Source organism: Pseudorasbora parva, chromosome 7 (genome assembly GCF_024679245.1).
Source record: "Pseudorasbora parva isolate DD20220531a chromosome 7, ASM2467924v1, whole genome shotgun sequence".
NCBI classification, from domain to species: Eukaryota; Metazoa; Chordata; class Actinopteri; order Cypriniformes; family Gobionidae; genus Pseudorasbora; species Pseudorasbora parva.
This window is the reverse complement of record NC_090178.1, coordinates 21,619,882-21,636,131: the sequence shown is the minus strand read 5'-3', so window position 1 is coordinate 21,636,131 and position 16,250 is coordinate 21,619,882. Positions and strand designations below refer to the sequence as shown.

The 16,250-nt window shown below is 38.4% G+C and overlaps 1 protein-coding gene across 1 annotated transcript in view; it reads right to left on the bottom strand.

Annotated features, from left to right (window-relative positions):
• Positions 1–12,228: 12,228 nt before the first annotated feature.
• si:dkey-12j5.1 (uncharacterized) overlaps positions 12,229–16,250 on the bottom strand; it is a 115,993-nt gene continuing 111,971 nt past the window's right edge. Inside the window, exon 11 of the mRNA XM_067449634.1 lies at positions 12,229–13,149. Coding sequence (XP_067305735.1) covers positions 12,964–13,149 — 186 coding nt within the window. The 3' untranslated portion in view covers positions 12,229–12,963. The remainder of the gene's footprint in view (positions 13,150–16,250) is intronic.

The following is a 16,250-nucleotide window of genomic DNA, read 5'->3' as shown; positions in this document are numbered from 1 at the left end:
ATTGAAAGCCTATTGTACATTTCCATCCTGAATATTGTAATGAATTTGTGACCAAAATGGCCACATCATGTATGAGTAAACTATATGGATAATGTGATTAATGACATGGAAAGAGAGTAGATTCTTAAATGAATATTTTTTTATTTCAATGTGTTTATTTGTTTTACATTTTGAAATATAAATAATTAAAATAGCTAGTGTTACTACATTGAAAACCTAGTATTCAAAATGTTTTGTGACAGGATTGTAAAAACAATTCAAATTATTTTAAAGAAACAATTATACAACGAATATTCAGATATTTATTATGTACACCTCGCTAGTACCAGGTTAGAACTCCTTTTGCATTATGATGTGCCTTCATTATTCATGGCAAAGATTTAAAGTGTCATGAAACCGTAAATCACATTTTTTTGAGATGTGAACATTACGTACATAGCCTGACGTGGTCATATTTAATTCTAGTCAGAATATGAGTCTGAAACTGCTCCATTGGGCTGTGATTATGGGGCGTGTTTCAACTGAACCAGGAAAGACATCAATTGGATAGATCTACAACCAATCAGAGCAACGAAGCAACGCATTGTCAAATGTCAACAGAGCTCAACTGCACTGTGTTGCCAAGTCCGCGTTTTTCCCGCGGGTTGTTTTCTATGTCCGCGGGTTTAAGCGACTATTATGTGATATATAGACCCATGAGTGCGAATTTTAACAGGCAACCTTGCCAAAATAATACACATTTTACCCCCCAAACGCTATTTTCCCCCCGGAGAACCCCCTGAGAAGCTATTGTTTAGGGCTAGAAGTTGGCGGGTTTTATTGTAAAAAAGCGAGCTGATATCAGGCTGGAATACACGATCTTTGCCAGTGTTGTAAAAAAAATTAATAATTTAATGATACACAGAGTACTTACCCAACATGATCATCATTTCTGAGAGAAATTGTGAAGGTGAATGCATATACAAACAAGCTCTCCGTTTAGGATTCAAAAAATATAATCCAAGCCCCTTTGATGACGTGCATGATTACGTTACTGTTTATCATCTGTCCATCATCATCTAAAGCCCGCCCTAATGATTTCATTGTTCCAAACAGTTTCTGTTCGGGGATAATTACTCCTCTATGGAGCAAGGCCAGACCGAACTGCCCGACCTAAAATTTTTGTGGGCGGAGCTAAGTTCGGCTGGCATCCAGGCTAATATGTACAGGCTTCACATTACTGAAAACACTCAAAGCACTAAATTTAATACATTTAATCAAGTTTTATCACCTTCTACTTTCTCATTTTCCCACAGCTTTACACGATCATTTCTAGAGACTTTTTCAACTCTTATAGGCAGTGTCCACCAAAGCGTTTTTTCACGCTACTGGCTGGCGTTTTCAATTGTTTTTCAATAGGAGTGCAGAGTTTTTGCACGCCGAGAGTTGAAGAATGTTCAACTTTGAGTAAAACGCAGTGCTCATCACTGTCACACTTCACCCAGCCGTCCAATCACAGTGGAGGAAGGGCGGGACAAATACAACAGATCAACTGCCACATTCTGTGTTGAGACTTGCTTGTTGTTATGATACGGAAAACCCACGGAAGGCTTTCTAATTTCACAGGTAGTTTGTTCCTGCATTGATTCTATATAAAGTTGCAGATACAATGTAAAGTATTTGCTCTGGTTCTTGTTTTAAATCATTTTGTTCCGTTATTATTGCTTGTTTTCATCTGATGACGACGCGCAGAATGTGGCGGTTGGTCTGTTTGTGTTTGTCCTGCCCCTCCTCCACTGTGATTGGACGGCTGGGTGAAGAGTGACAGTGATGAGCACTGCATTTTACTCAAAGTTGAACATTCTTCAACTCTCGGCGACCAGTTAAAAACGCTGAGCGCTCAGCGCTTGAGCATGAAATACTCGCTCAGTGCCTAGGTGCGCTCCAGGCGTTCTAAAAACGCTGCACTCCCATTGAAAACAATTGAAAACGCCAGCCAGCAGCGTGAAAAAAACGCTTTGGTGGACATACGGCCTTAGGTGTGAATGACCAGGTTAAAACGGTGGGGGTGTTCATGACACTTTAACAAGGTGCTGGAAACATTCATCTGAGATTTTGGGCCATATTGACATGAAAGCAATAAATGAAGGTGGCATAAGTGCCATATTGACATGAGTTGCTGCAGATTTGTCGGCTGCACATCTTTGATGCAAATCTCCTGTTCCACCACATCCCAAAGGTGCTCTACTGGATTGATATCTGGTGACTGTGGAGGCCATTAGTGAACTCACTGTCATGTTCAGGAAACCAGTTTGAGATGATGTCACATCTTTGTGACATGGCACATTACCTTGCTGGAAGTACCTGTCAGGAGATGGGTAAACTGTGGTCATAAAGGGATTGACATGGTCAGCAGCAATATTCAGGTAGGCAGTGGCATTTAAACAATGCTCAATTGATACCAAGGGGCCAAAAGTTTGCCAAGAAAATACCCTGCTCCACACCATTACACCCCCAGCCTGAACTGTATGCAGGATGGATTCATGCTTTCATCATGTTGTTTAAATCAAATTCTGACTGAATGTCGCAGCAGAAATTAAGAATCATTAGACCAGTCAATGTTTTTCCAATCTTATATTGTCCAATTTTTGGTGAGCATGTGTGAATTGTAGCCTTTTTTCTGTTCTTAGCTGACAGGAGTGGCACTGGTGTATTCTTCTGCTGCCGTAGTCCATCTGCTTTAAAGTTCAGTTGTTGTGCATTCAGAAATGCTCTTCTGCAGAACTCAGTTGTAATGAGTGGTTATTTGAGTTACTGTTGCCTTTCTATCAGCTCAAACAAGTCTGGCCATTCTCCTCTGACCTCTGGAATCAACTAGAGATTTTCACTCACAGAACTGCCACTCACTGGATATTTTCTCTTTTTTGGGCCAGTCACTGTAAACCACATGGATGTGTGTGAAAATCCCAGTAGATCAGCAGTTTCTGAAATACTCAGACTGGCTTTTATGTCACCAACAACCAAGCTATGTCACTTAAATCACCTTTCTTCCCCGTTCTGATGCTCAGTTTGAACTTCAGCAGATTGTCTTGACCATGTCACACTGCTATATGCATTGAGTTGCTGCTGTGTGGCTGGCTGATTATTAGGCAAAGTACATCTGTTCTGATCTGTTAATGGTTGTAACCATTTTAACCAAGAATTCCACAAATACTGTAGATAAAGTAACTTATAGCTTTCCTCGACTTCCCTAAGCTTTTTACAGGAAGAAGAGACAGGGTTTTTCCACTCAATGTGGATGACTTCAAAGAGTTAATTAGAAGTAAAAAAAAATGCATCCCATTTTGAGCTTAAGATCAAATATTCACTATAGAGTTCAAATTTGGACTATTGAAAAATAACATCTGATCACTTTTTACATAACCTTTCATTTATGGGAAGCGATTCATTCTGCAGTATTCTCCTGCACTCCCAAACATTGAATGACTTTTCACAGTGAAGCAGCTCATCAATACCAGCAGCTAAAAAGGTTCCTCAATGGAATTTCCAATAATTTCCTGACCTTAAGACAAAGCTTAATGTTTAGCCACTAAGTATTTTTTGCCAGGAGTGTATATACAGCTATGAAAAAAATAAGAGACCACTTAAAGGTGGGGTAAGTGTTATTTCAAAACCGTTTGAGAAAAAGGACTCGGGCCGAGTTGAATAACAAACTTATAGCCAATCAGCAGGCAAGGGGCGTGTCTACTATTGATGGTGAGAAGAGAGGCTCAATGCTCGTCATTATTCAAAACACACGAGTCACACAGGACGGACATTAGCCAAGAAAGAACTAATATATGCCGGCTTTTGCTTGAATATGCTCATGTGTGTCAATGTGTCATGTTCGCTTGTTTGTCTATTTGCTCCGTATGGAGCAACTAAATCCCCTCAGTGTTTCAAGGTTTCAAGCGTCAGCTCACAAAATGTGTCCGACAGGTAAGATTGAGTTGTTCATGAGAACTGTTTGTGTTTTTGTGATCGCTATAATAACTCTAATTTTGTTCATAATTGTAATATGTCGTTAGCTGGACTATCGAGCTTTTATACTAATGTTATCGAGTTGATCATGAGAACGTTTTGTGTTTTGTGATCGCTATAACTCTAATCTGGTCATAATTGTAATGTCGTTACCTGGACTGTCATGCCCGTGTACTTTCGAGTTGTTCATGAGAACTGTTTGTGTTTTTTGATTGCTATAACTCTAATCTTGTCATAATATGTCGTTAGCTGGACTGTCATGCCCATGTACTATCGAGTTGTTCATGAGAACGGTTTGTGTTTTTGTGATGGAAAGGGTGACTTTCATTGAATATTCGACCTGGATTAGTAACACACAGATTCTGCCATAGTCGTTGCCTGGGTTACGTTAGTGTGGGGCGGAGCTATCAAAATAGGGCCGAGACCCTTTTGGGGGTAGGGGCGTGTTTGTTTTGGTGATTTGAAATATCAACAAAGGTTACCAGATAGCACTTACCCCACCTTTAAAATTGATTTCTCAATGTTAAGTGGTCTCTTAATTTTTTCCGGAGCTGTATGTAAAAAAAAAATGCTATTCACACCATGAAACTGTGCAAATACATGACATGCTCATATTGCAAGGAATGTCTGCATACTTACACGCCCCAGTGCTCAAACAAGTGTCTTCAAATGAAAAGGGAGTTTTACACTCCTTCTTGACATAGATCACAAAAGATGAATAGATATGTTAGACAGAAAAGAGAATAGGAGAAATGAGCAGAGGTTGTGCGAGGGATGACTCATGGACAGTGTCAGAGAGTGCTCGTCTTGTTTTGATGTACAATACCGACGCATGAGATCGGTCAGGGACAGATATGGCCGTATCAGATTTCACACGACTAGATGGGGAATGCAGAAATTGCTTACAACCTTGAAAAGGCAGACATCGAAAGAGAAAGAGAGAGAATTATAGTGCAAAGGAACCGTACAGTGAATCCTTTGACAGCACTCTGGATAAAAAAGGGTTTTTAAAATGTTGCAAAATGAGAACGCTTTGTGCCAGTATACAGCGCTATTCTTTTTGCCGACTTCGCAAGTGTTTTTTTCTCCCCCCATTTTGGACAACTTCTTATGTAAATATGAGATTTGCATGATTTTTTTTCTATCAAATTATAGATGATTCATATGGTCTCAGAGGTCCCCTTCAGTCTGTAAATCTAATTAGCACTTCTGCACCCTCAGCCACACAGGACAGACGTTTAGTTTGAAACAGAAGATCTGAGCCTTTGTTTTTCAGTCAGTACAAGCCATTAAAGTTGCATTTAGCTCATACATCATCATCACTGTTATCTGCATCTCTCAGTGGAGGATTACTGCTAGTAAAACATGAAAAGTGAAGGTTAAGAACACAATAACAGAGATTAGAATCGTTCCTTATCTCTGAGGAACTTGCCGGCTTAAACAGAGCTAACTCGCTGTTTATATGTCCGTGTGTCAGGTAATTGGAAAGTTCTGCTCGGCTGGAACCTACGCCGCCTCTAGTGATGTTGGTCACACTTATTTCTCTCTCGTTCTGTAAGGAAAGAAAGCCTCCGTAGGTGCGCGGCCTGAGCCCCGATAAGGAGAATGTTAGGAGGGCTTGTGATGGTACTCGGATTATACTTCCACAATCCCTCTAGATTTATCTGAGGACAAACTGCCTAGAAAACCTCTCAAAAGCCTGGCATCAAGTTCAAGTTCTTAGGATTTCAATATGCCAAAGGCTAATCTGTGCCAGGATCTCTCTGCTGTGAGATTATTTTCCCACGTGGATGAATGTGAACTATTTAAAGAGACGAGACAGATTATTTGGGAGGGAGACCGGTTGACATGAAATTTAAATTCAGCTGTATTTAATCTGAATCCGCGCTTCAGTTGGAAGAGGTTTTGGGATGCCGTGAGACCCAAAATCACTTATTTAACTGACACCGTTGCAATTGGCTGAGCTGAAAGAGTGCTGATCTAAATTTACCATCATCTCCCAGCTAGAAACAAAAGCCCGTTCTCTTGAGAACAAAAGCGGTTTTCTCACAAAAATTAAAAACTTGAGGCAATGAATACACAACAGGAACATAATCATTTGATTGTGGATACTGAAGAGCGATAATCTGTTTGCAACAAAACAAAGAATCTCTCTAAACAGTTTCTGCTTAACAAGAGTACCTTCATTTGACTAATAAGATTTTCGCTCCCTCACTTCAATCCCATTCTCATGCCTTCCAGCAGCAGAGACGAAGCTATTGCTGTTTTTTATAGAGCGCTTCTGTAATTAAAACAAATGGTTACATCCGCTGCTTCAACTTAAAATAGAAGACACCACTATGAATAAAATATTTAAGGTCCATACAGTAACGTCTTATCTACACTGGCTCTATTCCTATTAGCCAATACATTAATTACCTATACAGTGTATAATTGAGTTCTATAGAGAAGCTTTATGAAGTGCTTTTGTACTTTAATGCAGTTCTGCTTTTGAACAAATGAGCTGCACGTTCATTTAGTTCCAGAAAAAAACTGTAATTAGCATATTAGGCTGTGCAACCTTATGCAGTACGCCATAACAGAGTTTCTGACACAAACCCAAAAATATCTCCTATTCCAGCCATGCTCTCATTAGTCATCGGAGTTGTTATTAATGTGCTTCAGCCTTTCTACTCAATCCTCCATATAACCCGCGGCTGTACAGTGATGGTGACGAGTAACAGGGAAAACTACACATGACAATTTACATAAAAATTATACAAAATAGGATCTGATATATATCTATATATATATCTATATATATATATATATATATATATATATATATATATATATATATATATATATATATATATATATATATATATAATAATTAATTAATTAATAATAATATAATTTTTTTTTCTCTCTCTCTCAACTTAAAGGGATCGTTCACCTACAAATCTGAATTCTGTCATCATATTAACCCATTAGTTCCAAAACTGTACACTGTAAAAAGCAATTGTTGAATCTACTAAAGAAAAAATTTGGAAAATGTGTTGATTTAACTTGAATATACTGAGTAGTGTGAACTTTTAGGTGGATGCAATAGCTAAACATAGTACTTAAGAATGTTGAGTGTGTTGTACTAAATGCATGTTCACACTGTTAAATCCAACAGCTGTTCTTGAGTATTCACATAAACACAGTCGGTTATGTCTAACGCAAATGTAAATAGTGCAATATAGCCTACACATGCAAATATTATGAGATCTAAATGTCATTGGTTGAAACAAACGCTGGAGATTTTGTGATATTCGATTGTTATGTATGTGCGTTAATCAGTGTTAAAATGATGCACTCACCTGTCGATCTCTTAAGAAGTATTAAAGTCAGGATAGTGACAGATGCTTGGCTAGGTCTGATGGTTCTTCAACAGTTTTATAAGCAAAAAAATGACAAATTGCACTTTCACTCCTCTCTTTATTAAATGTATTTGGGCATCTTCAGTGAGATTGAACTGCTTTATTAATTTTGTTCGTCTATATTGTTGTCGTCACATTTGCCAGTTTCGCCTCAGTTTGGGTAGCGCACCGCCATCTAGCGGTGAACTTCGGAACAGCAGCATACACCGGAATGTGTAAAATCATGAACAGTTTGAAATAAAATATGTACCGGCATTTTCCCAGTACCGGTATACCGCGCATCCCTAGTCTCTCATACCAGCCACCGAGCGAACACACAGAGTAATGTTATAACATAACTTTCAACACACTTAAATGTATTTAGCATTATTGTTTTAACCATGTAAAACCGCACTGCGTTACCCCACGACAAAAAGAGTAAAAGCGGCCGACTGCAGTACAAGCATAATAAAAGCTCAGAGGCCGGTGTTCATTTCCAGCGGCTGTGGAGGTGAAGAGAAAGTCTAAAACTCCCATAATTTCAAGCTCAATCACAGCGTCATCAAGCTACGCCTTTGTTTTGAATAATCAACCTCCTCTAGTGGTGAAACTTACATACTGTGCCTTTAAACTAAATGAAGCTGCAATTTAGTTGAGGCTAAACTTTGTTTTTTAGATAATTATAAACTTCCCATAAATCCTATCTATCTATCTATCTATCTATCTATCTATCTATCTATCTATCTATCTATCTATCTATCCATCTATCTATCTATCTATCTATCTATCTATCTATCTATCTATCTATCTATCTATCTATCTATCTATCTATCTATCTATCTATCTATCTATCTATCTATCTATCTATCTATCTATCTATCCGTATGAATATGTCTATACGAGTAAACTCCTACACTCCTACTTCAGAGTGAGCTGGACATACTGTAGTTTAAACCTGAGCTCAGATGAAATATTTTAATAGCAGTCTTGCCCTTGACACTTTTACTCTACAGCCCTATTTCATAACGCAATTTAACATGTTCTCAATGTTCTTTCTCACACTGCTCTCCCCGGTGGAAAGCGTGTTCCCGTCTTAAGTGCCTTTCCATTATTCTAAAAGCCCAAGTGTAAAATCGACCCTTCAATGAATGAGGGGACGAGTCAACAAAACAAGAGAACTCAGGGGAACATACTACCCATAAGGCATAGCATGTCATCATAATTCTCTCAAAAAACATAAAGTTGACAGGAAAGCTGTTGGAAAGTGTGAATTAATTTGTTTAGTGATGACACCCGATATCCAGACGTACACAGCAGCTGGTTTTGTTTGAATCAAATATACTCCATTTTCATTCCACACAGTGTCATGATCACAAAGTGATGATTCTTATGAGATTGAAGCTTTGTATTGCCAAATTCAAAGAATAAATGGTTGACTATCTTTTGTGATTTAATTGAAATCCCAACCAGCACAAGGCTTGATCTTGACCCTCGGGAAGACTGCTCGCACTAAATATATCATGGAGACTGACCTGATAAGTGCAGACAGTAACTTCAGCTGCAGTGAGCTCAACTACGGTATTCAGGTGACCAATTTATCATCGATCTTTTCATTTAGCTGTTGTTGTCCGGTGATTTTCTATAAGAGAGCATCCCATCACGGCCTTCACTCTGTAAGAATAACATAAAAGGGTTTCATCCATTTTGCAACCCCCACAGAATTTTTCATCTTTCAGGAATTATTAAACATGCCACTGATTTATCACTAGACATATATCTCAAACTTGACAGCCTTTAGCATAAATGTTTTTCATTCATACAGTCATTCTGCTTTCTGTCATTTCCCTTCTTGTCAGTGTTTCCACTGAATTATTAATACACCCACATGCTCTGTCTTTGTAAAATGTCCTTTAAAGGCCACGTGTTAATAACTAATTGAGGTATTCAAAAACCCAGTGGGCTTAAAAGACCATAAAGTGAATATACAGTATAAACACTATTGTGTTTCTATCACTAAGGGTGTAATGATACCCTCATGTCCCGATTCCATACTGAACTCATTATACAATATTATTGTGATAAACCAAGACATACGGTAAAAGGTTAACAAAAGCATTTACTGTTATTAAAATGCTCAATTTGGTATGACATTTGGGTGGAAATAAATAGGCTCTGATTTGATGCTGGTAACCCAATGCACAGGGCAATAGTGACACCAGAATAAAAATATTCATGATTCTGAAGCTGAAAATACAGAATTATTTTAGACGAATATGCTTCCACTCTGTCACTGACTAGATATTTAAAATAATGTGGCCACTTTTTAGTGGTAACGCAAGACATTTGGCATTATCAGGACCCACAAATATTCCCCCGTTGCATTATTATACATTATATTCAACATTATATAATGTAGTACTGACACTAAAACTCAGTAAACTTGATTTTTTTCCTAGCTATTCACAATACATATTGTCACTATCCACAATACATAGTGGCATTTTTGTATCACGATATATTGTGACACATTGTTACTCCCCTAGTTATCACACAAATTAAACTTTTGGAAACGGTACTATACATTATGTCAGTGAGATTTTTGTATACACTTTTAATCAACAAGGATGCATTCGATTGATCAAAAAAAGTAACAAAGATGTTTCTTGAGCAGCAAATAAGAATATTAGAATGATTGCTGAAGGACATCAGTGACTGGAGCAATGACTGATAAAAATTCGGGTTTGATTTAATTACATTTTAAAATATTTTAAAATAAAATACGTTATTTTAAATTGCAAAAATATTTCGACGCATTACTGTTTTCACTGTATTTTTGATCAAATAAATGCAGCCTTGATAGACATGAGACACTCTTTTAAACAAACACACACATGAGTTGTTTTTAGTTTTCATGTTTCATGGGGGACTTTCCATAGACAATGATTTTTATACAATCTCTATCTTCTATCTCACACAATGTAAAAAAAAAATGTTGGTTTAACTTAAAAAAGTAAGTCACCTGGTTGCCTGAAAATATTGAGTTTATTGAAATTTTAAATTTGAGTTGATACAATGAAGGAAATTTGTTTAATAAATAGAAACTCAAAATATTTTTGTATCTGAACCACAAATTTTTTTTTTTTGATAAATCATGAAATTAGCACTATTTGGCTTGTTTCACAGCATCATCTCAAATAAAACACACCCAATTACCCAATATGCTTACAAAATCTTTTAATAATATTTTAATAAAGGTTGACGAATCTCAAAAAAATTCATTGTATTAACTCAAAATTTTAATTTCAATGAACTTAAAGGGGGGGTAAAATGCTGTTTCATGCATACTGAGCTTTTTACACTGTTAAAGACTTGGATTCCCATCCTAAACATAGACAAAGTTTCAAAAACTAATGTTGGACGTTTGATGGAGTATTTCTGGAAATGCACGGCCGTAAACACTGCTCTCAGCTGCAGATCCAGTCGTCCTTGAACACTAATGTCGGTTATAGTCCCTGCCGTGCTCCACTTCATTCCTCCGCTTTGACATTAAGTGACTTCAACGCTTCAGCACAGCATTCCGGGAAGGCAGCGCTGCATTTGAACCAATTTGAACGCAGAAATGCTTCAGTCGAATCGCAAAGTGGATCTCCACACTCCAAGAAGTGTGTTTTTGACGGAGCCGTCCCAGCGATAAAGGTTCGGTCCTGCTTTGGAAGCAGCCGGTGAGTAAAGCTGCTTCAAATGTCTGTGCTGTTGGTTATCGTCGCGTGAGTAAACATCAGTAAACGACATGATCGCGTGCTTCATCATTCAAATGGGCTAACGGACTTCATTGCTGTTCTCTGTATAACGTTACACTAGTCTGATGTGCAAAACCGTTTTGCTTGCTACTAAGGTTTGGTCGCATACAATAGTCCATAAACCGAATCATGTCCTCATAAACTGAAAGTAAAGACAAATGTTGACAGGCCACTAAATACAGTACATACCACTGAGACGGACGTCCTGCTGTTGCTGTTTCTATTTCAGCCTCCGAATTAGATTCTGGATCATATATCTATTAGCTGAGATCGATAGCAAGGGTTTCTCCACGCTTGAGGACGTCACCGCTTTGCGCATTCATCATTCTTTAGCTCCGCCCACACAATACGCCTCCAGGCACTCGTTTTTTTCTCCGGAAAGACTCGGTACAGCCCTTATTTCTTTTACAAATATAATAAAACAAGACTTTTCGGAGATATGAAGGATGCAATACTACTCTATAGGTACACAAGATTGACTGAAACTGAGTGTTTCACCCCCCCATTAAAATTTTAAGGCAACCAGGTAACCAACCAGGTAGGTTTCTAAATATTTTTTTACAGTGACCTAACCCTACCTCTTAACCTACGCCTCACACAACATTTTCAAAAAACACCACTTGATTAATAAAGTGTTTTCTTCATGGGGGAAAAAAGATAATTAGAACAAAGATTTTTGTGGGGGACATTCCTCATAATGTCGGGTATACCTGGGTCACACCCACCAGAAAAAACAACAACTATATTTCATCACAAGCTTGCCATATTTGAGAAGCTAAAAGTCCATAAGCTTAATTAAACCTTGAGAATCTTCATTAGGGCTGGGAACTGGCAGGCCTCGTGTGATCGGATTATGAGATTTGCCTAGAATTCAAAACATGAATCCAAATGTCTCGTTGGAACCCAGGAGGCTTGCTGTAGCATCTCTGAAATATTTGATGTGAAAAAATTCATAGAAACGGTTCTCTGAAAGAGAAGGCTGAGACTCTAAAGGCTGAAAGACAGACAGAGCGCATCGGAAAAGACCGAAACAAACCAGCATCAAGGCACATTATAATAATGTATTGTGATTGTGTCATTATTCAACCACATTTATGGGGTCTGCATCAAGTTCAACAAGAACTATTTTCCCACATCCATTACCAGAATGATCCTTAGGTTTATCATTAGATAGAGGACATTAGAAAACACTCAAATATGTGAGAGGAGAGATGATATAAAGAGATTTAATGTCTTCCAGCTAGATTCTGGAATGACTGATTATTACATTCTCATGTAATAATGAAGTCAGAATGAGACACTATCACTATCATCATCATCATCATCATCATCATTTCAAGAAAACATAAGCATGTATACGGGAATTTGGCTGTTTGTTTTTAAAGTACTTCAGTTCCTCAAGACATTTCTCATACATAAGATAAAATAAATGTTGTAATAATAAATACCTGTATTTCTATTTTTTATTTTGACACACTTTGCAAGGCTTATAAAACAGAAGAAATAAATGAAGTAAGTTGTTATGAAACCATCTTGATCAATGTCCAGATTAATGTGACAGATTAACGTCTCACCATGCAAAAAAGGCAAAGAGAAAACATATCCCGCTTTAGTCTGACAGATCAAACTCAAATCAAAGCGGCGGAGAAAAGGTTGGAAAGTATTAGGAGGGAGAGAGAAGGTGGAGGAAACTGAAGAGGCAGCCAACTGCTTTCAGTTTTAATATTCTATTCGGACGAGCCCATAGAAGATTAGTATAAACAATAGAGAAAAGCATTCGGTCAGTGATCCATGGCATCTTCTTCTTCATCGCTGCTTTGAATAAAATCATCCTCAATGTCCTCTAGAGAAGGTCCAGCTTCATCATCATCATCACCAGCCCCATGCTCTTCACCACCCAGCTCTGCTAACAGCTGCTCCGTATGCTCAAACATGGGTGCGTCCTCACAGCGCAGCTTCACATAGAGCTACAGATCAGAGAAGAAGAGAAAAAAAAAACAGATCTTATGATTATTATCAGAGGAATAGCGGCAGTGTTTATTCAGAGAGAAAAAGAGACATCTCAGCTTTGACTCGAGGCTTGGCATGTTTTGCAGTGTGAACAAGTTGCCACTAAATCAAAACTCTCCTCTGTGCCACTCCTACATATTCCTCTTTTATCTAACTTCTCTTTACTCCATCTTTCAAGGACTCTCTCTCTTTCTCCCTCCATCTTTCTTCAAGAGGGTCCAGTGCCAGGCGAAGTCAGCTGGAAAATTCCACAAATTAGTGACTCCTTTCCAAGCTCAAACGAAGCAAGCTCTGCATCAGTGGGAAATTGTTCAGCGAGTGACGGAGTGCTTGCCAGGAGAGGAAGAGAATTCAATCCCCCCACTGTCTCAACTCTTATCACTGTAAAATATCCCCCGAAAGAACATGATAAAAAACCAATTCTCGAAGTGATGGCTAAACAATATATCGCCTCACACTTTCTCCCTTTGGTTTATATAAAAAGCTTGCTGTGGATTTCATCCCGTTTCAGCAGGAGAAGCAGTACAATTAATACCGGAACAATTTACAGTTTCAGTGCAACTGAATTCATGATTAATCGATGATCAATTCATTGTCAGGCTCAACATATTGGGGCCTTTCATACACCAGGTGCGACAAGTGTCTTTGCAAATTTCAGCACGATGCAGTTTTCTTTTCACGACCATTGCCACAAAATTGCACATGGTCTGAAAACGAGGTGTATACTGGCGCCTTGCTATATTGAGACAAATGAAATCAACTGCGCTATTGACAATGAAAACCTGGCCTAAAGTCAATAGCGCAGTATTTTTTGTGTTATTTAAAGGGTGCTTTTGTACAACGCACTTACACTCTGCTCAGTACACACACAGGGACTCGAAGCAGCTCATAAACATTTTTAAAATAAAAGGATTCCTCTCTGGAGAAGCGTTCAGTCTTTCCGATCGCAAACTCCACCATGTTACTCCACAATAGCGTATCCGCCATGGTGCAAGAGCGATGGCTTTTAAAGGGAATGGGAGATGAGACTCTGATTGGTTTATTGCACGTTATCAGTATGTTATGCAATGTATTCATATTGGATGTTATTGTTTGATTTGAATCCAAAGTAAAAAAGGAATGCCTGAAATATTTTACCATCCATAAAGTAATGTTTTAATGCAGAAAGTGTCTAAATGCCTACAAAGACGATAACTATAACGGTTGTTTTAAATATGAAAGAACAGAAGAGTCGACACCACAACTATAATAATAACAATGGCAAAATAAACTATATTTGAAATACTTTTTTTTTTTCAGCTGGTTTTTAATGATAAAACCAATGACAGCCAGTCAGAATCTAACCTGCTTTAAAGAGCTTGAGAAAGTGGCAGATGATAAAACAGCAGTGCACTTAGAATAAGCTATTCGACATTGGTGCAGACGCTAATATAGTTATTGTTCTCGGAATGGACGGGCCTTAAGATTGTATTTTCTAATGCATGTTGCTTACATTATACGTAATACATTAAAGGTGCACTATGTAGTATTTTGCGGTAAAATATCCAAAAACCACTAGCCCAGTGTTAGCCCAGTATATTTTGTTCAGTTGAGTACTACTTACAATATCCCAAATGTTTCCAACTATTTGTAAAATGTGAGAAAATTGCTATTTTAACCAAGGACCAGGGACGTTTCAGCATAGCGTTTGAGCGAGTCGCCTGTCAATCGCATCATATCTGCATTACCCTCGGTTTTATTTGGCAGAAGCGCTTTTCTCTTAGCAGTGTGAACATGTCACAGTAGTCCCGAGTGAGGAACGTCATGACATCATTTTAAACACACTCAAATATATCTAATATGATAAACAGAGCTGCTTTACCTCATACTCATGACAGGAAAAGCGGAAATAGTGCAGGTGCCCTGCGACTGTGTCCCATCCCGTCATAATAAAAGTCCCGGTGCTTGCAAGCCATGTGTTTGTGTAACAATCGCTCCATTGGCCGTGCTCAGCTCCACAACACTCGGTCCTGCTCTGCTTCATACTACAGTAGCGTTAATAACCGCATCCATGAACATGATTTCTGCACGAGTCCTATTTTCACCACATGTCCCAATATTCTGCGCTCAAACTTGGCTTCATCAAACTACGCCTTTGTTTAGAATAGGTGACCTCTAGCGGACGGAGAGTTGCATAGTGCACTTTAATGCTAAATTATACTTAAAAATATATATATTTAAAACTAAAAATAAACTTAAAGGGGTGGTTGCTTGCGATTTCAATTTTTTAACTCTAGTTAGTGTGTAATGTTGCTGTTTGAGCATAAACAGTACCTGCAAAGTTACAGCGCTGAAAATTCAATGCAAACGGAGATATTGTCTTTTAAAGTTATGGCAGTTTATTGCCTACAAAAACGGCCGGTTTGGACTACAACAAGTTTCTTCCCGGGTTGGTGACATCATAAACCCTTGCTAGTCACCGCAGATGTGACTTCTGCCCGTAATGGTAAGGGGTGTGACGTTTCCAGACAACCTGTGCTTGGCACTTCAGCCAATAAAAATACAGGAAACTACATTTGGCCATCTAACCAATCTAAGACCATTGCGTTTTTCGGAGGGATGGGCTTCATAGAAGCAGGAAGCAAACGAGCCGTTCAAAGGACAGTGGAGACAGCAGTGTGGAATAAAGGTAAAATATAAGAAAAATAAAGCGTTTAAAAAAAAAATGAAGTATTAAGACATGCTATGCTGCGCACCATAAACACAACCAGGCCTAGAAAAAAAACACGGAACCACCCCTTTAATATTCAAGTTTTTTGAGTTTGCAACACGGAGTTATTACAGTTAATGCCCAGAGCCCCCACTCAGCTAAAATGGCAGCTATGGGGGCATAGACCGTAGACGTAAAGGGTGTCTTTGTGCCTCTTAACAGACACAAAATGCAATTAAAATGTCTGCCCAACATGAACAGGGCCCTCACATGACAATGAGATGCATTTAGCCACTTAGCCATTGTTTAAATTCACCTGTTTTAGACGGCTAGCTGTAGTCTCACGCTGAAGTCCCATGGGAACTTCCT